Source organism: Chenopodium quinoa, unplaced genomic scaffold (assembly GCF_001683475.1).
Source record: "Chenopodium quinoa cultivar QQ74 unplaced genomic scaffold, ASM168347v1, whole genome shotgun sequence".
Taxonomy (NCBI): domain Eukaryota; kingdom Viridiplantae; phylum Streptophyta; class Magnoliopsida; order Caryophyllales; family Amaranthaceae; genus Chenopodium; species Chenopodium quinoa.
The window spans coordinates 1,843,035-1,869,851 of NW_018743066.1; the positions used below are offsets into that span (position 1 = coordinate 1,843,035).

At 40.8% G+C, this 26,817-nt stretch overlaps 1 protein-coding gene and 1 pseudogene across 1 annotated transcript; both read right to left on the reverse strand.

Moving 5' to 3' along the window:
• Positions 1 to 483: 483 nt before the first annotated feature.
• LOC110731338 lies at positions 484 to 24,424 on the reverse strand (annotated as a pseudogene).
• Positions 24,337 to 26,783, reverse strand: LOC110731339. The gene is made up of 6 exons (XM_021911191.1): positions 26,659 to 26,783; positions 25,705 to 25,809; positions 24,972 to 25,087; positions 24,787 to 24,857; positions 24,518 to 24,639; positions 24,337 to 24,413 (listed from the first exon to the last, which is right to left on the reverse strand). Coding segments are annotated over exons 1-6 (444 nt in total). The 5' UTR covers positions 26,661 to 26,783; the 3' UTR covers positions 24,337 to 24,385.
• Between the last annotated feature and the right edge of the window lie 34 nt (positions 26,784 to 26,817).

Genomic DNA, 26,817 nt, shown 5'->3' on the forward strand with positions numbered 1-26,817 from the left:
TGAGGTCTAGATTGGATCAATCCTATTTCACAATCAACCTTCGTAAATTGGAAAAGTATTACTCGTACTTATTATAGAACAGCTTATTCTTAACAACCTAAAATTAATTAATTGGTATTTCCGAATCGGAGTACACAGTCACACGAGCACATGACTACCATAGCAGCTGGAAGTAAAAACAAAGTAGCCATACACTTAGATAACGAACTACCAAAAGTTTCAATGTTCAGCAGAATACCTAGAGCAACTTCAGTGATCCTCATTAGCTGATAGAACTGACTCCAGAGCACTGGAGTGCTTTAGTGTAGCTTAAGACACCAAATTCACATTCGAAAAGACCTTTGCAACTCATCTCAAACTACATATAATGTCATTGGAAACCATTCTTTGTTTTAGATTTCGCTCAACAAACTAGTAAGCCTCCTCTCATGAAGTTGTGCACAGCAGAACATCCCAACCCAAGTGACCAAAGAATGAGCAAAGTGAAAAGTTATGGGCCTCTTTTGTCATTTTAAGGGAGTGCACATAGTCAAAGGTTTAAATCATCCATATTACAACATTTACAAGGGAACATATACTCGACTCTTTCATTCTCTTCTTCAGGGAAGAAACTGTCCGGTTCCAAAACACATAGCACCATCGTATAATACATCACGGTATGAACAATAATAAACCTCAAACACTACTAGAAGTTGTGAGGGTTTATCTTAGATACAGGTACAAAATTACTCTGCTTCAAGCAGAGATTCAGAAGGAAAACCTAAGCAATTAAACAAAATCTATGTGAAAATACATATACACATGTTCAAACTTCCTGCAAAAATGCAGAGTAAACGTTCATAGACGAGGTTTCCTGCTGCTCCCGTCTAAAATATTATCACAAGCAAACTTACCGGGATGACTACAGACTATACAAAACACCTCTGCTATACTGACTGAACGTGGAACTAGAAGAGTTTTACTTGTGCTGTTGTACCACTTTTCATCACAGCGCAAAATTCATCATAGTTGATTTTTCCATCCTATAATATGTCAACAAAATCAGTCAAATGCAGACAATGATACTCTATTCTAAAATTGTGATTGCCTGATTGGCCAATTTTCTGTCTAATGCTAGTAATGCACTATGCCAATGAATTTTAAATTTGTGTTTACTAGATACTTACATTATCAGTATCAACCTCTGAGATAATTTCTTTGATACTGCTTTCATCAGCAATTCCGTATATCATCATCTCATTTTCCAGTTCATCCATTGTAATGAATCTGACATATAAGAAAGGTAATATCAGTAACTTGAACTCTGTTCATCCTCACAATAAGCATTGCTTTGGGGAGTTAAGAGTGTTCCACAAATATTAAGGAAGTTGGTTGATAGCATTAATATTTATTAAAGGAAAGACGCTGCCCTCAAGTTAAAAGTGGCTCATAAACAAACGCCACCGTTGTAGAGCAAAATTTTGAAGAAAAATAAAGTTCATGAGATAAGAATTATGTTAGATACAAGGGTTGTTTTTTTTTTTTTTTTTTTTTTTTTAATTCCTGTAAAATCAAACAAAAGTATCCTTGAAGGACTTGTTTCATGAATATCTTCTAAGAGAATCAAAAGAGCAGATGAGCTATAAAAACTCCAAAAACGAACAAGCTGCTTAAAAAAACCTTAACTAAACATAATTAGAAGCTAACCTCAGCAGAAAAACACGGTGCAACACGTCGGTATTACCAGATAAGATATTATTTCACGATAAGAAACCACAGAAAGAATGAAGTGGAAAACATGCAAGCTCCTCTAGCAGAAAATGATACGGGAATATCATGTGCATATTTAAGCAACGCACAAAAACTCAGAAATGCCTGTGGAGGGGAAAGGAGAAGCAGAGGGGGAGGCAGAGGAAGTTGTTTTGGACTCACCCACTATTATCCTTATCAAAGTATCGAAATGCTTTTAATAAATTTTCATCTGTTTCCAATCTGTGCCTATTCATTGTTGCAGTGATGAATTCCATGTAGTCAATTGTCCCATTTCCATCAACATCAGTCTGCAAAAGATTCAATTATACGATAACCAGCAACAAAGTGAAATATTAAAAGATAACCAGGATAGAATACAAATCATATGAAGCTGAATGATAGTATTCAACTTACAGCTTCCATAAGTTGCTTGACTTCAGTTTCAGTCAGCTTTGACCCAAGTTCAGCTAATCCTTTTTTAAGTTCATCATAGGTTATTGAACCACTGTTGTCTGTGTCCATGTTATCAAACATAGCTTTAAAACCTTTTTCTTCGGACATATTTTCTGCGATAACCTGCAATAATGAGCCAGGCTCATCAAAATCCAAATTATTAATCTGTTACTATCACAAGCTGAAAATATCAAACTAAAAAGATATAACTGAAATGAGATAAGTAATCAAACTTTCAAAAACGGCAAGAATCTATTTACTGCAACACCAGATGTCATTTTAGAATGGCTGTCCAGAAGAATGTAAGGGAAGCTAAGGAATAAAAATTGTGTATGCCTAAATTTCAAAGGTCTAACAGAAACGTAAAAGGGCATGGAGCAACTCAGTACTGGGCTATGCATATGTGACTTAGTAATTAAGGCATCGTTAGTAGAGGTAAAGACATGTATGGATGTACCAATTCAGACATAATGCTATTTTCTCCAAACAAAATCCAATAAATACCAAAATATCTAGCAATAGACCTTTGGGGCTCTCCCATCCTTGTGATTTACAGGTCTTACACAATAGAAGTATTGGTATATTTACTTTAAAAAATCCTTGCCATCAAACTAAGACTGACCACAAAATATTAAAATTTCAAAAAAGAGGGGGGAGGGGGAGAGAGAGATTTAATTAGCTAGCTCATAAGATGGTTGGTCATATAGCTTAAGTAACATGGCACATATAGTCTATTTTGGATGGATTCTTCATTTCACCTCAAGGCTCCAGAAATTTACATGTAGACAATGAAAATAGGCAAAACCAAGCGAATTGTTGGAAAAATGGCAGAGTGAAGGATAAGTACCATGGTTAGTTTTAGTAACTGGCAACAGATCTAAGGCTTAATATTTTAAGGGATATTATACCATGTTAACCTTGTGTTTTATAAGTTTTTCTCATAAACTAGACCACAGATCTAAGGCTTAATATTTTAAGGGATATTATATCATGTTAACCTTGTGTTTTATAAGTTTTTCTCATATAACTCTGACTTTTATACTACTATATGAGGTAACCTTAAACTTGCAAAAGCTCATTAAATTGGATGGAAAACATAATTCTGTTAATTAATTTCATTTTTTTTTTTTGAAAGATTTTAATTTCCTATATTTAAACTAAAAAGGTTCAAATGAAAAAGATAAAGAAGATAAGTAAGCTCCTTTTAATTTAACTCTTTCTTCCATTTCCTAATACAAATTTGGGTTTTTTTAAAAAAAATATTTTCAGTTTACATACTTGTATATGTTTTAACTAAAGGTGTTATCTTTTTCATCCAATTTAATGATGTTTTGCAACTTTAGGGTTACCTCAGGAAGTAGTGCAAAAGTTACGTTTACATAAGAAAATCACATAAAACACAAGGTTACATGGTATAAATTCCCAATCTAAAATGTTTGGAAAGTAAAGAATTTCCTAAATGTCCAATCTGCTTGGTTAAAGAATTCTCAGCCTACATCAGCTTTCCTAAGTTTAGTAGGGTGTAAGGGAACATTCCTCTGCGCTTCTCTTTTTTTAAAAAAAAATGTGATTTTTCTCCCAGAAAATGAAATTTTCCAAAAGTAGTCAAAATCTGTCAAACCATTCTGTACCTAATTTTTAAAGAAAAAATCTTCTATTCTGCGTCAAAGAATATCTGTAAATACTATATACAAGGAAAATATACCAAGGAAAATTAAAAAGTTCCGAATAGAAGCATACCTTCAAAGCTAGCTTCTTTAGCTTATTCATTGCCCTAAACTGTTTCATTCTAGAGAGCACTGCCATATATATTGGCTTGTCTGATGCATCTCCGCCTGCTCTCATCTAAGCATGCTCTGTGTGGTTCACAGAAATAATACATATAAGATTTTCATAGAAATTAATAACATGGCTACACTGTTATAGGTATAGTCAGGAAAAAACGGCACGTAGAGCAAATACCCTTTCAATTAGTCACTAACCAGAATAATATAAAGTCAAAATGTAATAGAATAGTTGTAAGTTAACAATTTTACATCTTAATATGGCAATGACAAGATAAATCGTGTGAATGAGATAGAAAATACATTTGAGTCACTAAACTTAAAAGTTGAAAGGATAGCACATTGAAGAGTGGAGATACAAGACATTCAAGAATGGCACTCTACCAAAGGAGGCAAGAAAGCACATTACCAAGCACTTCTGCAGAAGTAATTCTATTCTTTGGATCAGGATTCAACATCTTCCTGACCAGGTCCTTTGCGCTTTTTGATAAAGATGGCCATGGGTCGCTTTCAAAGTCAAATTCTCCTTTTAGTATAGCATCAAACATGCCTCTCTCGTTTTCTGCAGATGTAAACCAAGTTAACTGTCTGACTCTACAACTCAGAGTGAATAATATAAGAAGAATAAGATAAACATCATCATACCAGCCCAAAAAGGTGGGACACCGCTGAGAAGACTTGCTCCTCCATTAGACATAGGACCTGGGCCTGCTGCACCTCCCCGAGATGGCTGACCTGGGCCTGCTGCCCCTCCCCTAGAAGCCTGACCTGAAGGGCCTGCTGCCCCTCCCCTCGATTGCTGACCTGATGGGCCAGCTCGTGGAAGGATGCCATCAACCTTGAATAGATAAACACAAAATAAACCACAAAAAAATTTACAGCAATAAAAATCTATGAAGTCATCTTGCTCGTAAGAATTACGACAGGATGCAGAGGCTTAACCCAGATAGTGAAATTGAACCTTTACTAAAATACTCGTATTTCTCTTATAGCTAAAAAAAAATGTTTTACACATGTATCATCAACTTAACATCTCAGTGTTGTAAAATTACTTGGAAAAAAAATTCAAGGTCAAAATTACAACACAATTTGAATTTATGACAATTTTAATTGAGAAATTTAAAAAAACAACAAACTCTGCCAAATAAACAACCACAAAATGATAACCTAAAACACAAGATACACCGAATCTTTCATTAAATTTAATTAAAGAAATTCCAGAAAAATTACAGCAATAAGATTAAATTTATAACTTTAATTGAGAAATTCGAAGAAACAACAAAATCTGCCAAATTTAAAATTACAAAATCATAACCTGAAACACAAGATACACCGAATCATCCATGAAATTAAATCAAGAAATTCCAAAATAATTAATAGCAATAAGAATCTATGACAATTTTAATTAAACAAGAACCCTAATTATGAAATTGGAAGATTCGAATTCTTACAGATAAAAAAATCACCTAAAACCCAAGATACACCAAATTTTCCATTAAATATAATAAAGAAATTCCAAAAACATTAACAGCAAAAGAATGTATCAAAATTTATGACAATTTATTTGAGCATTTTGAATAAACAACTACCTCTGGGCTCCATCTTGATGGTCTATTTGGATTTCGATGGAACAGTTTGCAATCGAGACGAGCAAAGTTGGGAGACCACCGCAACTGTACCACGTCACCCGCAATCAAACGTCGATTAATGGTAAATTTTTAAACAGATATTAATTAAATAACTGTAATTTGGATAATTAATAGGAAGTGGAGTGGATAGTGGGCGGTTAATCAAGAGAGAGAGTGTTTAACGGTTAATTAAGGAGACATTTAAGAGAAATTTGAACTTTCCGACTTTGGAATTCTCCTTCCCGGAATTATAAGGTTTGATTTGCATTTCTGCCTCATTTCTTCACCAACTTACACTCGAATTCTCGAAATAACCCACTTTCGCTTTGAGTCCTTAGCGCAGTACCCCCGAATCCGAGCTCGACACTCAAATTCGTCACTCCCACTGACTTGGCCGACGCATTTCGGCCTATTTGGAGGTAAATTTCTTCGAGTCCTTTTGATTTTCTTGCTTTTTTTTCGAGAGAATTCTTCTTCTCCCTTCTTTGAATTTGGTTATGGCTCGAGAAAGGAGGCGTCAACTAGGTCGACGGGGTCAGGTTAGGGATCCCCGTGACCGCGCCGATGTTTGGAACGGGGAACGAGTCGAGGAAGACCCGGAAAGGGGGATTCCGGTCGTTCCTTTAAACGCCACGCCGCCTCAGCAGGACGCTGAGGCCGGCAAGGCGGAGCAACCTGAGCAGAGAGAACGGGCTGGGCAGGCCGAAGATTTGCCCCCTGTGCTCTGGGACCTGCTTCCTGGGCATGCTGAATGGCAGGACGCCGAGGCCTAGGACGCCATGGTGAGAAATACCCCATACTCGTGGTGGGTTCGGCATGCCGAAACCTACCGGTTCGCCGAGCAAATTGAGTTGCACTACGACATTTTTGAAGAGGATGGGCACTGGTGCCGAATGCCCTCGCCGACTGACAGGATTCACCGTCCTCCTCCTGGATATATAGGGGTGTACACTCGGCAATTACAATACGGGCTTCGGTTCCCTTTGGATCCCTTCGTCAGGGATATTTTAATAAAGTACAGGATCTCCCTGTGCCAATTAACACCCGTTAGCATTCGGCGGGTGATGACTTATCTCTGGGTGTGTCGGTTTTTTGTTGTTGAGCCGAATTTGCACTGCTTCCGAAAGATGCATCAGCTGGTGCAAAACCTTCAGAGCGTATACGGCCAACATGGGTCTTCAGGCTGGTGGCGAATAAAGAGCCGCCCCCAATATCTGACTATGTGGCCGAACGATTCCTCGGACAAGGATTGGAGAGGTCAATGGGTCTGGGTGAGAGTTCCCGCTGATCCAGAGCATCCCTATTTTTTCGGGGGTCCCCGATACCTCTCCAGGCCTGATCCGAATATGCAGGATTTGGGCCCTGAGGACCCTGATGCCGCTCGTCACCCCAGCTACGAGCAAATGAGCTTCTTCGGGAAGCAGAATAACCCAGGGGGAGTTGGCCGAATGAGATTTATCCCGGCCAGATGGCTCCCAGATAACCATTACATCTTCCAAGAGAAGATATTGGCAGTTGTCGGCCTCAGCCGAAAGTACAGGGATGGTAAGCATGTTCGGCTGGGGCCGAGGACTTTGACTTGTTTAATTTTTTGTTTATCTTTGATGCTTATTCCTTTAGTCTAACCTTCGTCTGTTCTTTTCAGAGCTGAGCGAAGCTACTTCGGGGATTGACTATAACCGGCTTGGGGTGAACGTTGAACGTGTCATTCTAGACCGAGCTCCGGCAATCACAGCTCCGAAGAACCGTCCGCTGCATCTGCACGACACGAGCCTTCAGATCGAAGCTGTCGCCGACTACACCAAGCAGAAGCCTTGGTGGGAGAAGCGAGATCCCCTCCGGCCTTTATTACCTGAGGAAGCACAGGCTGCTCAGACAGCCGAGGACGTGTCCCGAGCAATCGACTCCTTGGAAGGAGGTGTTGGGACATCTGGTGCTGCTGAAAGGGATATCCCTGCATCTGGAGCTCAGCCGAGGGTTCCAGTAAGTTCCTGACTTGCTTGGTTTTTTTTTTTTACTCACACTTTGCTGCCCCCCCTTTCTGCAGCCTGAGGAAGGGAGCGAAAGAAGAGAAGGGAAAGCGCCTGCCCGTTCTGAGGATCCATCTTCGTCAGAATCTGAAGAAATGGACGATCAACCCTTAGCAAAGAGGAGGAGGAGGTTAGCCGTGCTGGGGCCTCGTCAGTTTCAGACGGGGATAAGGCCTACCGGGGGCATTCTCATACGGGAGCCTGATGAAGGCAGACGCTCGCCGAGGGCTCCCCCTCCGCCGGAAGCTCCGCGTCCTCAAACCCCCCCTCCACCTCCGAAACTCAAGAGATGGAGGTGGACCAAAGAACTCCTGATTCGAAGGGGGGGGGGGGGGTTCAGGGACGCCCTGCTGAAAAATCTGAGAAGCTTGCTGAAGGTTTCTCATATGATATTGATAGGGAGGTTGACGCTCTTCTTCGTCAACCTGATCTGGGGGAGGAAGCAGAGGAGGTTGTCGCTGCTGACCCTGGTGGAGACCAGTTGGTCTCCGCCGAAGGGGAAGGTCATGCTGAGCCTGAGAAGGTTCAGGAGGTTCCGTCTTCTTCCTTCCCGTCCTTCCAGACGCTGAACTCTGGAGATTTGGGTTTCTCGGCCCCCCGCATCACAGTCCCAGAACCTATTTGGGAACGAATTTGGGGCCAGAACCATGAAGGGGCTGCAGGTTACTTCGGCGACCTATCTGGTATGTCAGAAGTAAACCGAGCAAGGGTGTGGTCGCTGAAGGCCACGGCTGGGATGGGAGAATCCAGCCGAAGGGTCCCTGACCCTGCAAGAGACAACCAGCGTTTGCTGATGCAGGTACTTAACCATTTAGTTGCTTTGCTTTGCTTTTATTCAGCTCTTCTCCTCCTTTCTGGCTCTTTCTTTTACATTATTTTATTTATTTTAACTGATGTGCCCCTGCAAACAGGTTGTGCACAATCAGACTCTTACTATAGAGCTGATTGACACCCTCCAAGACAAGCTGGAGCATGCCTGGGAGGATGCAAAGATTACCCGGGAGGAGGCGAAGCTTGCTGAGCTGAAACAGCAGGCTGCTGAAGAGAAGCAGCAGCAGGGCGAAGAGTATGAAAAGAGGGCTGCTGAAGCCATCCAAACCTTCTGCTCTGCTATGGAGAAAGAATTTTTTCCCCCACTGATAGAAGGGGAGAAATTTCTTCAGGAGCACATGGGGGTGGACATCTCCAAATTCAAGGCTGCCATCGAGAGCCGAATCCAAGAGGGAGCTGCTGCACAAGCCGAAATGCAGCAGAAGTTGGAAGCTCTTGAGGCCTGCAGAATGGCTGCTGAAGAGGCTCAGCAGGCTAGGGATATTCACCTTTCTGCTGCCCAAGCTGCTGCTGAGAGCCAAGACCAGAAGCTGAAGGAGTTGGAAGATCAGCTGAAGGTTAAGGGAGATGAGCTGACCCAGGCCAAGGCCGAGATTTCCAACATCCAGCTGGAGCTTAATGAGCAGAAGACTTCTTCCTCCAAACTCTCAGAAGAGTTAGAAAAATCTAAAAAGGATATGGAGGAAAGTCGAAAGAGGTTGGCTGACGCTGAAGCCTTGCTCCAAGTCCGCCTCTATACCCAAGAAGAGTACGAGATGGGCTACATAAATGGGTTTAAGGTGGCTCAGAGGTTGGCTCTCCATGTTGATCCTTCGCTGGATTGGTCCAAGTGTGCTCTTTGGGCTCAGGACCCCGAGGATCCGCACATGCTGTATGCTACTCCTGCTGAGCATGAGATCTTTCAGGCTAAACAAGTCGAGGAGGAAGCTGAGTGGCAGGAGTTGGAGGCTGAACAGCGAGCCGCTGAAGCTCAGGCAAGGGCCCAACATGCCTCCTCTGCTGCTGTAGCTGAGACTGCCCCGGGGCTAGACCCAGCTAACCAGCCTGATCCTTCGGCTGAAGCATAGGAAATCGGGCAGTCGTCTTCAGAGTCTTGCGGATCGACATGTGCTTAACTTCAGACTCGCCGCTTTCTGAATCTCTTTGTGCCTTATCTTTTTGCTTCAGTTTGCCTTGATGTACAGACAGTTTATTTTTGTTTCTGTACGTATTTCGGGGGAAGCTGTTATTTTCCGCTTGTGGGCGGCTGCCGATATAATCTTTAGTTTATTTGAACACATAATTTTTTAGCTCTCTTTCTGAGCATTACTTTCATTAATCTGATGCTTTTTCTTCGATTGCTTTGTCTTATTTTGAATGCTTTACTGTTTCTGAGCTTGAGAAATTTTCGCAAAAATTTGCTAAGTACAAAGCTTTCAGCTTGAAGAATTCTGCTGAAGATAAACTTGCGCTGATAGTGCCTCTTGCCCCCCCCCCCAGAAATCTGAAGGCTCAAGTCTTTGGATTGCTGAGTTGGGCTTTGTTTCTCTAACTTTCAGACGAAGCTGAATAAAAAATTTCCAACAGTTGTTGTTGTCCTTGATTTTCTGTCTATCTTTTAAAAATGGATATCCGAAACACAGGGCCAACTGAAGGCAATGCTTTGGATAATGGCTTTCTGGGATACAAGGCTCGGTTAAGGTAATATCCCAGACTTGTCCATGGACTCTTGTCTTTAGAGAACAAGTCTTACTGAAGTTTGACTTCAGCTGAAAGACTAGAGTTCTTTAAAAAGACGAGTTTGTTAGCAATCTGAAACCCAGTTACCCGGAGGCGAAGGTTTCAGACGAGGCTGAATAAAAACCCTTAAATAGTAGATAGAATAAAGAAAACTTGAAAGAATAAAAAGTTGCAAATACTTATAGAAATGGTGGCTCCGAGGCCTTTCATTAATGATTCAAAATGTACTTACAAAGATTGTTCTGCCCCGAAGGATTTACACATGATATTTCTTAAGTACATCAGCATTCCAGTGATTTTTCAACTCAGTTCCATCCAACTGCCGAAGTCGGTATGTCCCTGGCTGAAGCTCATCACAGATTTCATAGGGTCCCACCCATGCAGCTGAGAGTTTCCCATGGATTCGGCCTTTCTGAACTGCAGCAGCATTCCGAAGGACAAGGTCTCCAATTTTGAGAGGTCTTGCATGGACCCTTCGGTTGTAAAATTTGCTGATTATCTGCTTATAAGCAGCCATTCTGACTCGGGCTGAGTCTCTCACTTCATCAAGAAAATCGAGGGATTCTTTCATTAGGTCCTCATTCTCAGCCGAGAAGTGGTGCACTCGTAAACTCTCAGAGCCAATTTCCACTAGAAGAACAGCTTCGGCACCATACACCAACTCAAAAGGTGAATAGCCCGTTGCCTCTTTTTCCGTAGTCCGAAGCGACCAGAGGGTTCCTGGAAGTTCCTCTATCCACTTGAACTTTTGATCTTCAACCCTTTTCCTCAAAGCATTGAGGATTTGTTTATTTGCAGCTTCGGCTTGCCCATTACTTTGTGGATGACACATTGCTGAATATGCCAATTTGATGCCGAATTGATCTGTGTACTGCCTCAGCGGCATATTATCAAACTGCCTCCCATGATCAAAGACAAGGACCTTCGGAATACCGAAGCGAGTGATAATGTTCTGCCAGACAAATTTCCTGACGGTTTGTTCGGTGATATTCGAAGCTGCTTCAGCCTCAATCCATTTGCTGAAATAGTCGAAGCCGACTATTAACCATATTTTTTGGTAGGGTGCATTTGGAAAGGGTCCCAAAATATCCAGCCCCCATTGGGAAAATGGGAGTGGATTAAGGATCGGCTGAAGGTCTCTAGCTGGCCGATGGATGACTGGCGCGAATTTTTGACATTTTTCACATTTCCGGACCAGCTCCTTAGCATCTGAGATCATGGTGGGCCAGTAATACCCGACCCTCAATGCCTTGTGGGCTAAGGTTCTTCCCCCGATGTGGTTCCCACAGATGCCGAGGTGAATCTCCCGAAGGATGTAATCTGCATCTGTTGGTCCCACGCATTTCAGCAATGGGGCTGAGAAGGACTTTTTCAGAAGCTCCCCTCTAAAGACGATGAACCTCGAGCTGGTTCTCTTCAGCTTGGAGGCCAAAATTTTATCTTCAGGAATTTCTCCCCGAAGCTTGAAAGCTAGGATGGGATCCATCCAGCTGGGCTCTGGGTCAGCGCAGCACACTTCAGGTGCTTCGTCGAAACTTCTTTCTCGGCGCACTTCCACATATATAGATCTGTTAAGCTCAGTGAGAGTTGAACTGGCAAGTTTGGAGAGTGCATCAGCTTGAGTATTCTGACCCCTTGGGATCAGTTGAACTTCAAAAGTTCTCAGCTTTGCAATGATTGATTTGATCTTGGCAATATAAGCTATCATGGAGGGCTCTTTGGCCTCTTAGCTGCCACCGATCTGATATGCAACTAGCTGAGAGTCTGTCTTCAGGCAGACATGCTCGGCTTTTAGGGAGATGCACAAATCTAGGCCAGCGATTGCTGCCTCATATTCAGCTTCGTTGTTTGAAGCCCTAAAAGAAAATTTTAGTGCATACTCAAAGGATTTGCCTTCGGGAGAGGTTATCACTACCCCTGCCCCCGAACCATTTACGGTGGAGGATCCATCCGTAAACACGGTCCAGATTTTCTTTTTGTCGTCTAGCGTCTCTTGGTACGAGCATTCGGCCAAGAAGTCCGCTAGAGCTTGAGCCTTGATGGCAGCTCTCGGCTGGTAGCTGATGCTGAATTCAGTGAGCTCAAAAGCCCACTTGGCCAGCCTACCAGATTTTTCAACTTTGCCAAGAACTTTTTCCAGCGGTTGATCAGTTAAGACCACTATCTGATGGCAATCAAAATAGGGCCTCAGCTTCCGAGCAGCTACCACTACTGCAAAGGCGACTTTCTCGAGTAGAGGGTAGCGAGTCTCGGCATCCGTCAGAGTGTGACTGACGAAGTAGATCGGTTGCTGAATTTTGTTTTCTTCCCTCAGCAGCACTGCATTGATGGTGGCTGGGCTAACAGCCACATACATATACAAAGTTTTTCCCTCTGCTGGGCTAGCCAGTGTTGGGAGTTGAGCCAGATGCTCCCGAAGCTGCTTGAAGGCTTCTTTTTGCTCTTCTTCCCAAACGAGCTCTTTTGTTTTTGGGAGTTTCAGGGCTTTGAAGAAAGGTAACCCCTTATCCGAGGCTCTGGAAATGAACCTCGAGAGGGCTGCCATTCTTCCGGTGAGCCGCTGAACATCCCGCTTTATTTTCGGCTCAGGAAGATCGAGCGCTGCTTTGACTTTGGAGGGATTGGCATCAATCCCGCTCTTGCTGACCATGAACCCAAGGAATTTCCCTGACTTCACGCCGAAGACACACTTCTTCGGGTTCAGCTTCATTTGGTGCTTTCTTAAGGTGGCGAAGGTTTCAGCCAGGTCCTTAACATGGTCCTCAGATTTTTTGCTTTTGACGATTGAATCGTCAACATAGACTTCCATGTTTCGGCCTTTTTGATCGGCAAAAACTTGATCCACCAGCCTTAGATAGGTTGCCCCCGCATTTTTCAATCCGAAGGGCATCATTTTATAATTGTACACCCCGGCGTTCGTGACGAATGTCGTCTTTGCTCGATCGTCGGGGTGCATGAAGATCTGATGATACCCCGAGAATGCGTCCATGAAACTAAGCAAGGCATGGCCACTTGTCGAGTCAACTAGCTGATCGATCCTTGGCAAGGGATAGAAATCCTTCGGACAAGCCTTATTTAGGTCCGTGAAGTCAACACACATTCTCCAGGTACCATTGGCCTTCTGAACCATCACCACATTTGCAAGCCATTCTGGATATTGACAAGGCTCGATGAAGCTTGCCTCCAGCAACTTTTTGACCTCGGCTGCAATGTCTCAGTTCTTATTTGCGGAGTAATTCCGCTTCTTTTGCTTAACTGCCGACACGTTGGATCGACGTTAAGCTTGTGGGAGATGAGGTCTGGACTTATCCCAGGCATATCAGCTGCCGAGAAAGCAAACACATCTCTGTTGTCCCGAATGAGTTGAATAAGTTCACAACGGGTGTTCGGATCGAGGTCCATCCCGATTGTTACGCATTTTTCAGCATCTCCTTCGGTCAACTCAACCATTTCAGTCTGATGGTCCATGTCCATTGCTGATTGGCTGGACTCTTCACAATCTGGCCTACTGTCTATGTCATCAGGCGTCCCAGACTTTTTCTTCTTCGGCTGGCTCTCTGAGTCTTTCGGCTCAGATGAAGAGCCAGCCCTTTCCTTTTCTGGCCCTTTTTCTTTGGGCACAGAACCTTGGGCTGAAGCACTTAGACCTTTCGGCTTTTTTGTGCTCGGCCCTCTTTCTTTTTCTTTCTCCTCCTCATCCTCGTCATCGTCATCTGGACGACTAGTGGATGGATTGAGGTAGTTGCACCTTCGGGCGTCCTTTTGGCTGCCCTGGATCCTTTCGGGGAAGCCGGCGTCTGAGACGTAAATCATCAGCTGATGATAGGTTGAGACGACCCCTTAGATCTCGTGAATTATGGGTCTCCCCAAAATCACGTTGTACACTGAAGGAGCGTCAATGACCAAAAATTCAGTCATGAAATTCCTAGCTGCCTCATCGCAGCCGATGGTGACAGGAAGTATCACCTTCCCATCTGGATAAGTTGAAGCCCCGTTGAATCCGGATATCGGGTAGGGTACCAGCGTAAGGTGCTTGGGCTTCAACTTAATTTGATTGTAAACCTTTCGGAACAGAATGTTTGCTCCGCTGCCGCCATCAACAAGGACCTTGCTGACGTCGTGGTTGGCCACCATGGCGATGATCACCAGCGGGTCCTCATGAGGGAATGTTACCCCCCGGCAGTCGGCGGCTGTGAACGTCATGTCCGGCACCGGCGACTGAGGAGGCTGAATATAAGCGTTGTTCACCTGGTGGGTCAGAGCCCTAAGGTGTCGCTTGTGTTCCCTCCTAGAGCATATTCCTCCTGAGATAACATTGATTGGAGAGAATTTTCCCTCCGCACTTTTGCTGTTCTTCCGGGGGAAGTCAAGGTCCTGCCGAGAGTCCTTTGCTGACTTCTCGGCCTCTTTTTTCTCGCGGTAATCCGCGATGTATTTTTTCAAGTATCCCTTCCGGACCATGTCCTCGATCTGGTCCTTCAGCTGGATACATTCCTCGGTGTTATGTCCCGGGGATTCATGGAACTCACACCACTGATTTTTATTTTTTCGCTGATACCACTCTAGGAGCGGTCTCGGCTTTCTGTAACTCTGCTCCTCCTTCGTCACGCTGTAAATTTTGACGCGTGGAAGAGAGAGTGGAGTGTAGGATTCATATATGCCTGTGTATGGGGCAGATTTTTCCTTCTTCGGCTCGTTAGCCGAAGATTGTTCCGAGGCCTTCGCCTTTCCCTTTGTCTTCTGGCCTTGGCCTTCAGACGAGGCTTCCCTCCCCCAGATTGAGGTTGGGTTTTTGTTTTGTTCCACTCTTCAGCTCGGATGAACTTATCCGAAGCATTCAGCACCTCCTCCAAGGTCTTGGGTGAATTCATGACCATGAAGTCGGAGAACTGCCCTGCTTTGAGGCCGTGCTAAAGGGCGAAAACTGCTAGCCCTTGGTCCAGTTGAGAAATGCTGGACAACTCGTGGCTGAAGCAAGTCAGATAGTCTCGGAGGCTTTCAGCCTCCCCTAGCTGCAGACCCATGAGTTCTGCAATAGTCTTCTCTCGGCGGTTTGCCGTGGAAAACTTGCTCCTAAATTTGGAGGACAGATCGTCCCACCCGGTGATTGAGCCTTGTTTCATTCCCTTGGAGATCCACGCTTGCGCGACCCCCTTGAGAGTGGTTGGAAAATATTTGCACCAAGTCGCCTCGGACCTGGGGCAAAGATGCATATGAGCCTCATATGAGGCAATGTGGTCCTTCGGATCCGAAGTCCCGTCGTATGTAATGTGCGACGGTATTTTAACCGTGGGCACATGCTCTTCCAGAATCCATTGCTCGAATGGGGAGCTGGTGGGTAGCATAACGGCCTTGCCTTTGTTCCTGGCTGAAGGGACCGCGCTCCGCCCTCCTAGGGAGGTAGGAGTGGTTTTCGTCCCTGGCTGGGAAGTCTGGGCCTCGGATACAGGGAACGAGAGGCGGTTGTGCACACTCGGCTCCCTGCCGCCGAGTCGGTCGAGTACGCTTCGGCGGGCAGTCTCAGGTTGCTCTCGGCGGGCAGATTCTGGCCGAGAGGCTGAGCTGCTGCTCTTGTGCATTTCTGGCCGAGAGGTTGAGGATCCTTTGAAAAATTGAGGGTTCTTTTTCCTTTCTCTTTCAGATCTCCAAGTATCCTTTTCCCACTCTTCCAACTCCCGGAAGGAGGGAGGTTTCCCCCCATCACGGTCTAGCTTCCTCCGCTGATGCCTGGTATGCGGAGGAGTTCGAGCACATGGTGGAGGCATATTTTGTGCCCTCATTGCCTCCATGAGCACCGCTAGCGCTCTCGCCACTTCCTCCGAACTGGGCCCCGTCAAAGAGGTCCTCGGCTGAGTGTGAGAGTGAGAGTGGATTGTCAAATGTTGGCTTTGGGGCACTGATTGAGTCCTATGATCGGACTGACCTCTGTTAGACCGAGGTGGCTTCGGTCTATGATGAGAGTTGTGAATTACGGGAGAAAGGGAATCCTTCCGGTATGATCCTCCCTCCGAACTGGGACCCTTGGAAGAGTTCCGGTCCGGCGAAGGTGATGGCGTAGGAGTTTTAGGCCTTTCGCCTGCTCCTTGAAGGAGGCTTTTGCTCTTGCGGTTCTTAGCCATCGCTACTAAGATGATTGCAAGATGATTTTGATTGGCTTAAAGATTTTTGAAAGTCTTCCCCACAGACGGCGCCAATTGTTTCCGATGAAGTGGATGAATACTGGTCCGGTCCAATGGATGTTGGGCCGAAGGTTTCCTGCACAGCAAACACACGTAAACTGGCCTCGGGGGTGGATCCGAGGAAGACCCCTCCGATGCTGAAGTCAAACAGTGTATTTAGAGAGGAAGTTATGCAAGAGATTTAATGTTTGAGGCTTTTGTGTGTATATGTCATAAATGAATGAATTGAAGGCTTATATACCTTTGCATATGAGGAGAGGAGAGTAATTGGGCCCTTAACTAGCCATGGGTTGACCATGGCAATTCAGACCAAAGGACTCCTGGCTGACTTGGCTTGATTGGAGGCTCGGGCCTTGACCTTGGAATATTGGATCATTTAGTGACCAGGCCCAATGAGATAATTGGACCCAAATAAATGACTAGGCCCAATTAGATAAATTGGACCCAAACATTATACATTACGCTTGATACTTCAAGAGCAGAAAGATCCCCTTCGATCAAAGGAGCAAGCCAAGACATGGTTAAAGAAAGATGAAGATTTGAAAAACAGAAAAGATGAAGTAGAAGAAGAAGAGTGGGGTTTCGGCGTTTAAATTTGAATTTTTGTAGACTTATTTTGACTTGTTAGAATTATACTGGAGTAGGACTTGACCTTGTTTCTATTTATTTATTAACTCTAATAATAAACTTATATTTATTGATGACCTAATATATATTTTTAGTAACGATGTAGATTTTTGTAGTAACATAATTGTTGTTGTATGTAGGATTCACATACAACAATTGTATGTGTAGCCTTTACCGTTAATGATATAATCTAATTTGGTTTTTCATTTAGTGATTTGTAATAAAAGATTTGACCTCTTTTTATTTTCAATTTTGTGGTATTAAGTGTATAGGTATAAAGATTTGATGATTTTGTGCATAATTGAGAATAAATTTAGGAAAAATTGCCCGCAATAATTCCACCTTTTGGCCGTCCGCCGAAAATAATCCCACCTATGGATTATTTTTAAATAATCCCACCTTTATACCCACTCCGCTAGTAATTTTTTTTAGTAGAATTTACACGTGTCACTTCTTGATTAGTCTAAAAAATAAAAATAAAGAAGTAGTAAAAAATAACCACCACCCCCTAAGCCACACCAATTCAGCCAGCACCATACCCACCACCACCTAACCTAAACCCTAGAACCGCCATCCCACCCACCACCGCGTTGATCGGGGGAAGGGGAAGGGGAAGGAGAGAGAGGCCAGAATCGGAGACAAGCTGCCGAAATCGGGGAAGGAGAGAGAGGCCGGAATCGCGACGGAGGAAGGAAAGAGAGAGGCCGGAATCGCGACGGAGGAAGGAAAGAGAGAGGCCGGAATCGGGAAAGGGGGGCTGGAATTGGGACGGGGGGAACAACCGGAATTTGGACGGGGCGGGGAAGAAGGACTGGGATCGAGACGGGGGAAGGGGTTTCCGAGGGTGGTTGACTGGTTGGTGGTTTCAGGGTGAGAGGATCTCGAGTCGACGCTTTAGGGGGAGGGAGAGGGTGGTCAGAGTTGTTGGTGGCCGACGGCGCTGACGCTGGAGTTGGGGCTGGTGCTTTCGTGACGGAGGTTGGGGCTGTCGTGAGGGAAGGAGACGGTGGTTATGTGATGGAGGGAGGCGGGGTGTTCAGGGGAGGGGGTTCAGGGAACCGCCGACGCCAAGGTTGGGGGTCTGGGTGACTGGAGCCACGGGGATGAAGTGTTAAACCCTAATTTTTTTAAATTGAGCAAAAACCCCCAAATTGATTACCTAAACCCTAATTAAACTACTTAATTCAATTCGTTGTAGGTTACATTGTAGCAATTATAACCTAGTTTGCGAAATTAAAGATAAAATTGGAAGGAAATCGTGGGAAGAAAGAGGGAAATCGAGGGAAGAGTGAGGGAAAACGAAAGTGTGGGCCCATGATGACGTCATGTCGCACAAAAGGTGAAAATTTGAAAACATTTGGAAAAAACTAGGTGGTAATTTTTCTTTTTTATTTTAAAAAAAAAAATTGAGATGGTATTTTCGATTTTGGCAACAATAGTTGGTGGTAATTATTAAATTTTCCTAACTAAAACAAATATTTGTACACATGTATTATCAACTTAACCTCTTAGTGTTGTAAAATTACTTAGAAAAAAATTCAAACTCAAAATTACAACACAATCTTTTGATTTCATCTGTACATCTTTGCACAATTTAGGTTTTTATTAGCACAATCTTTTGATTTCATCTGTACATCTTTGCACAATTTAGGTTTTTTTATTAGCTAATCCATGCTTTCACGTACGCTTTTCCCTGCTAATTGTCCATTCTCAGAGCTAGGTTGGCAAACAATTAGCTTTTGATAAATTCTTCCTGAAAAGGATAGACAGAAAATTTAAATTAAACATGATTGTTTTCTAAGCAAAGTATAAGAATATACATGACTAATGAAAAAAGAACGACAGAAAGTTTGGGACATGAAAAATGAAATGAATAATTGGATTAGTGCCCGGAGCAATCTGAGCTACCTTGCTATAGGAATCATGATAATGCAACTAAATGTGGTAATTGTGTTAGGATCTAGTTACTAATTAGTTCAGTCTTCGTTGGAGTTGGGTTGAGGGACTAATCTCTGAAATTTCCCAGTGGAAAAAACGAAGAACAAACTTGGCATAATTCAGTAGCCTTAACAGGGATTTTAAAAATGTGGCAATATAGAAAATCTGATTCATACTGCAGTTGATACATATCATACAACTACCTGCCCAACGCTAAATTAAATTCTATATTTCATTTACTCTCGAGAAAAATCTATTGAGAGGGATAAATACCTCATTAAGACGCTTAGCGTCTTGCATTTTCTGGAGCATCCAACGATCCTATTCTCAGCTTCTGCAGTTTTTGCTTTCATACTGATCAGGAGAGAGAAAGTTGAAAATGAGCGAAAAAGATCAAGTTTCAAACTTAATCTACAGAAGAAAATTCAATAATCTAAACCATTACAGTTCATCATTGACAGAAACGAAAGAAGAAACACCTTACCTAGTTACCTCAGCTATAATAAAAGAGAGAAAACTCTGAATTCGCTTCAATCCTGCTTAGAATGAATCATAAAGACATACAAGTTACAACTGCAAAAGAAAAGAAAAGAAAAAAAAAAAGATTTGAATTGAATTAGGCAAGAGGTATCATTCAGCACTTCGAATTACCTGAACTGGAATAAAAGGTAAAGCTACACCACCAGTAGGAGCATTCCCATCTCCAAAGAGCAGTTGATTACGCTGTATGAGGTTCTGATATCCTACGAACTTCAAGGCAGCAAAAGAATCAGCAAAATAATCACAGAAAACAGGAAAAGAGACAATAAATTACAAAATATGGCATTTTGAAAGCACATGTTAGCTAATAAGCTAATCAATTGGGCTGTATATAAAGGAATAATTACTTGTTCTTCCAGTTCTCACAAGTATGCATCTTTCTTTTCTATCCTATTTCTCAGCCCAACCAGCTCTATCAGCAAATCTTAAAATGAAACAGCCTGAGAAGCTTACACACAAAAATGTTCTCAAAAGAAAGACCAACTAAAAAAGCGTAACTTTCACGCCTTCAACTTTTCAACTAAAAAATATATTTAAGCCAAAACTACAATGGTGAAGAAATTCATCTCAAGAATTTGTGAATTTTTTAAGCATGAAGATCATCAACCCACATCCAAGAACACAGTAGAAACTCCAATCCTTTGAGCTACCCGAATAGATTTGATAACACTTACAACACTTAAAATTCACTTATTATAGCTCATAAATACGAAGTAACTATTATCAACCATGTTGTCAGTATATACATAAATTCTCAAGTCAATGTAACGCTACTTTACATTATCGATCGATAAAGTATGAGTAACCGTTTCCCCAATTCTCAATAATAGTCACATCAAAATAGAGAGACTCAAATCAAAACTAAACATGGTTATAACTATAACTACTCACATTAAATCAATTCAACAAACACATAATTATAATTACTATGAGCTTCAAAATCAATCATACCAAATTACTAACAGAAAAGCAACATGGTTAATGTTTTCAATATGCTCTCTAACAGAAGGAATCCTCCTAAGCCCATCATCTTCCTCATCTTCATTCTCAACAAACCTTCTCCCTTGCAATCTTTGCTCCAACTCCTCCACATCCACCTCGTCCTCGGCCTCCTCATCAATATCATCCCTACCACGGATCGAAACTAGGGTGGAAGGCGAATTCGATTTCCTAAGAATCACCTCCCTATCAATCCCAAAAACAGCCTCAACTACAGCATTAGTAACAAACCCATTATTATTTTTATCATCATTACAAACTACAGCTTCCAATTATGTTAATATGTGTATAATTTCTCAACAATACCATCTCTCCTAACTCTAAGCTCTTCTGTCAAAAAAAAAAAAAAAAAAAAAAAAAAAAAAAAAAAAAAAAAAAAAAAAAACTCTAAGCTAATCTCCATAATCAAAAGATGCTACCTTTATTGCAGTTTCTATATCCCTCAAATATCTACCCTTGAATTTCCCAATATTCCTCTAAAATCATCTAAATCCATCTTTATCCACCACCAGTCCACCACCACTCTCTTTACAACTAACACCCACCAATAATTAGCAATAATCAGATCTAAATAAAAAAAGAAATAGAAAAATCGGCAAAATTTAGGAACTAAAAACATTAATAGAGTAACTTGACAAGATGAAACTGAAACTACCTACGAACATGAGTTTGAAGCTCTTCACAAACCCAGAAACAATGGAACACCCATCTTTTAATCCTTGAACCTGCTTTAATGGAGTTTATAAAATCAGAATTGGGCATACCCCGAATGCAAGCGAGCAAATCGATCAAGAGGTCGACATATCCCGGAGATTTTCGATCAATAATCTCTGTACAAGTAAATACCAATCACTCTGCAGCACAAGTACATCATAATATCACATTTGAAATACATCATTGTGTAGGTAGGGCCAAACGAAAGAAAGAGTCCATCTTTAAGTCTTCAACTACTACAAGAAATATTAATAAATAGAAAATACACAATGACAAGGAAAAGAGAAAAGAGTGATACAGGTAGAGAAAACATACCGTCGCAGGCAAGTTATGGATAAGTACATAACTCATTACAGTAGTCAGCGCAAAAATCCTGTGGAAGAAACATCAGAAAGGCTTTACAAAAACCTACTCATCAATGAATTCCAGATTCAAAGTTAATGAAAGAGCAATATTTACCAGTCATCATAAACATTTGATTTACCAATGCTTTCAAATCCCTCTGTATCAAGGTAAAGTACAGATGTCTTGACACCACCAACCATCTTTTCCACCGGTTCCCCACACCCATATACCTACATAGTGAAATTTCAGGAAAAATAAACAATTCATAGCAAAAATCAATAAATATCATGATATTTCCAAAAGAGTAAAATTCTAATTTATTAAATCATACCTTTGGTTTTAGTATCTTGCATGTGTCCAACCCCAAAAACTTGTTAGAAAATAGTTTTAAAAGTAATTATGATTAGACAAAATTCAAGCTATTATACTTTCACAGCAACTTTTTAAAGTATATAGTATCACAAAATTAGTACATTACTTCCATTACAGAAAGTGACAGAAACTGATTAAGTAGAAAAGGTTTGCCAGATCTATAGGGTCCAATCACCTTAATATATAACCACAATGAAGTAAAGAGAAACACGTAAATCTACATATGCAAGAAGCTTAGTATCAATAATCTCTGTACAGGTAATGCTAAAGACAAAATTTTATGTACACCATCTTAACATAGGAGGAAAAAAAATCAAAATAGATAAACGAGCAGTATTAGAGAACGGATAGAGGCTAAGTTGAAAGAAATATTCAAAATAACAACATTAGCTTACAGCAACAGCGGAAATTGGTGTTGTTATTCTCTTAATGGCCTCCAATCCCTCCATTGAAAGGCGTAATTTTGTATGACCAGGATCAGCTTCTTCAATGGGAAACCGGTATAAACAGAGACCAATGTCAGTATTGTCATCGCTATGACATTCCTCAATCAACAAGCATATATTCGTATGAAGTGAGCTAACATTAGGCTTAAGCAGACATATATTTTCATGGAGTAAACTATCATCAAACAAAGATCCCCGAAATAACATGCACATCCTACATAAGACATGAATTGTCAACCATGTAGGATAAGGGTAGCACATATCAAAATCTCATGAGAGATACCCTAGTGGTTAGAACTAAAGCAGCTCATTAACAAATAAATCTAATCTTAAAATACTCATATAAAGGGCCAAAAACCCTAATTAGAAATCAGACCTACAAAATCAAAATTCTCACTCCTAAGAAGCAAGGTGGTTTTTCCAGCATTATCGAGACCTAAGAACAAGATCTATGCTTCTTTCGGCCATAATCCCAGTGAAGCAAGAACACCATAAAACCAATAGCCCAAAAACACTGTTTTTCACGACTGAAATTAGGAAACCAACAAGCAAACGAATTGAAACGAAGAAACCTTGGGATTTCAGAAGTAGTTGAAGAAATCAAACAAGAATTCGAAAATTTAAAATACACTATGACTTCAATGACCTGGAAAGAAAGCAATACAATCACAACAATCAAACCAATTTCTCATTATAGAAAGAGTAGTCATTATTCGCATGAATCTCAGCACCTACTCAGTATACTCAAATTATAAATAATGTAGACATAAATGAATAAAGCTTCAGTGCTTCACAAAGCTAATTTCTCATTTGTTCCTAAGTAGCACAGACCTTTTGCCACCATAATGACAAAACAATGCTAGCACACACCAGACAAATTTAGATGGATAAACTGACAATACAAAGGTAGATATAAACAACATTATAGCTTGCAAAAATTTTGCCAAAAACAAGCAACATACTTATCATAACTAATCTAATAGAAATGTCAATTCCTCTAAAGCATATCTAGTAAGTAAATTTTGACAGCATAAAAGAGTTAACAATGCCAATATTTATGAGCTTATCAGAATAAACACATGTTTTCTTAAAGTTGAATAAAGAGAATCACATCAGAATTACTACACAAAGTGAAAGCATGATGATCAAATAAGGAAACCAGATAATGCAATGACAGATTACTCAAAATAAAAGCATAGGAAGTACTGATTACATGTTATATAATCATGCAGTTATAATATTATAAGCAAATTAATAATAGATGATGAGGCACTTAAACTCAATCTCATTAAGACCAAAATTGAGCAGACCCTATTACATATAACCATTATGACAATAACACCCCAGTTCAGTAATTACTAATTAGTACCTATGCAACAGCAATAATTCCAACACATATGATCTGCAGATGTGAGTCGAAATAAACATAATAATTAGGGGGAAAAGTCAAAGATAATGCATTTTAGCTTCAATACAAACAGAGTATATTTCATGGATTCTATAATATTTATTATTAAAGCTCACAGATTAGATTGTGTTTAACAAGATTATAACTTGCAAAAATGGTATCAAGAAACAAGCAAATAACTCATTATAACAATCTAACATATGATAAAATTTCCTTATAAGCTCAAAATTCGAGAATCAAGTTTCCTGCTTGGTGAACAAAAGTATACTAAAACATCATCTTATTCCCAAAATCTAATTAGTCGCAAGGAATCTAAATATATGAGTGGAGCAAAGTATATTCTATAACATTATCACCACAAGAAACAAGTGACTCTAATTAGTCTCATGCCTTTGCAATGTGTGCAGTAAAGTACACCCTGGCAGAATTGCAATAAAAAGTATTCCCCAATGTTGCTAATCATACACAGCAGAGAAAACACAAGTCATTATTGATGTCCAATATGAGAGGAAAAAAGTAGTGGAGATCGGAGAGTTGGAAACTAAAGGAACTGCAGAATCGTGTATTATTATCACAAAGTTAGAAATCTCACATTGAAGATTTTATTGTAGCAATCGGATCTACAGCTGGCAGAAAATCATTCACTGCAGCAGTCTTATACTCGCTCTTCTTATATATAACTACTGTGAAGGCAACCTTATATGGAAGTGGAAGAGAATAAAAGGTCTAAAATGGGACCAATAATCACTAAAAAAACGGCAAGCAAAGGATACAATCTTAAAAGAAAACAGCGAATTCCAGCAAGGCGGTGAGGAGGACATTCATTGAGCTCCATGTAGTGACGGAATTCAGGATCATCGGCACACACTGCTATTATCTTGTCATCTTTCTCACCCTGACACACATAATATGATAAATAATTAAGCTTATTAAATTTTAGAAATTCAATTCCTGGCATTTCAATTCATGGTGGGACCCAATAGTTGTAGGATGCTGCAGATTACTAAAGCAAGACAGGTGAAGGAGGGGAAAAGAGAATCACCTGATCAATCATAAGCATGAGTTTGATAGCCCGAGCTTGAAAGAAAGAACCTGGAATTGAAGTATATGCTCCTGAAAATTACAAAAAAAATGACATGAAAAAGGTTATTTTCATCCATGAGTTATTTTATGAAGGCTATCTTACACACATAACATAGAATTAAATTAACAGAGCATATCTGCTACCTGCATCAGTACAAGCACATCCATAGGGGTACAGGATCACTGTCCTCGCAAAGGGTACAGGAGATGAAACCAGAATAATGTGGGTAAACAACTGATGAGTAAAGAACCCGATCAACCTACAAGTAATGATCAGTATTATGTGGATTAAAATTCACACAGCTTGTACTTGCTCAATGCATAAAAAAGATTAAGGACATGCGCCATAACCATGGGAAATGAGAAAGCAAGAGAAAATGAGTGATAGCGAGCGAATTCAGAAAACAAGAACAGGAGGAAGTGATAAGAAAGACAAATGGGGAAAGAGCTAAGATGGCAAGCACGTAAAATGAATCATGCAAGGGCAGGGCCGTGTTAAAGGTGGTTGGATTGAATACAAATATCCAAAAATCAGCACATAAACCAAAATCTCATCCAAGAAATCACATCAACAATCGTAAATTAGCACCGACAATGCTCAAACAGTCACCAAAAATTAACACCCAAAACCCACATTTCTGATTTAAAAATAAAATAAAACCCTAATTCCCAAACTCAACACAAAAATCCAACCCAAAATTCACATTTAAAACCATAATATAGCACCAACAAAGCTCATATCATCAAAGAAAAGAAAAAAAATAACACCCAATATCCCAATTTCAACAGATCGTCAAGATCCAACATAATGCATAAAAAAACACTAAATCAAGCTAAAAACATTAAAATTAAAAAAATAAATTAAAGATGATCATACCTCAGAGAAGAAGAGATCAAATTCTCTACCTGTTTCTCTAATCTCTGACTGAAAATCACGCAGAATTGAGAACAAACGGGAAAGCAAGTCGAATGACACATAACCCTAAAGAGAATGAGTGATTGCAAAAGTGAAAGAAAATGAGTGATAGCGAGCAAAAGCAGGAAAAGAAGGACAGAAGAAAGTCATGGGAAAGTCGAAGTGGAAAATTCGCAAAATAGATCAACGATCAAGGGCATAAGAGGAATTTCGTGGAATTACTGTTCACAAGCAATGCCTATGATCTCAAAAGTCGGATTTCAAGGTCGATTTATAAAGCTGAGACGATGGTTCCTACGTTTAGAGTGCCTATAAATACGCCCCTAAATCCGACTTTTTGACCAATTTTGGCTCATTTTGTGACTTGTGTGCTTGTGAGAGAAAGTGTCTCTCTTTCAATTCTCTCTCAAAACACATTCAAAACACTATCAAAATCAATCAAATACATTCAAATTCAATAGATCTAAGCATTCAAAGAATCAAAGGCATTTGTTCAAGGAATTGTTCGACCACGCGCGTTGGAATAATCTGTGGCCACAAACTTCATAGCGATTTCTTGTCCCTTTCTCTTTATTTATATCAAGTTTATAATTACTCCTTATCACCATTAATCATGTAATATGGAATAATCAACTATTTGACATCAATTAACTTGTAAATAACCTGTTTCTTTTCATTTCTTATTTCAATATTATCAATACTAACTTTCTTCATTGTCTTTGTATCATCAAAATATAGACAACAGAGATAACCTAAACAATTTGAACATATTATTGAACTAACTTGATTCTCTCTAAACAAAAAATTGATTAGAAGGTATAACAATGAGTGATAAGTAACAAGCAACTAAACACAAATTAAAGAAGAAGAGTACCTCTGAAATGAAAAATAAAGAGACTATATTGGATACATTACATTACATATTTGAACCAAATGCAGTCACCATTGCTATTGCATATGCTTCTCCAAGGTGTCCCCTTTCTTGCTCTTCATCTAACAACCTCGATTTCCTACCGAGTATATAACTTGATCAACCTAATAAACATACATAGATTGAAGACAAAAATGTTTTGG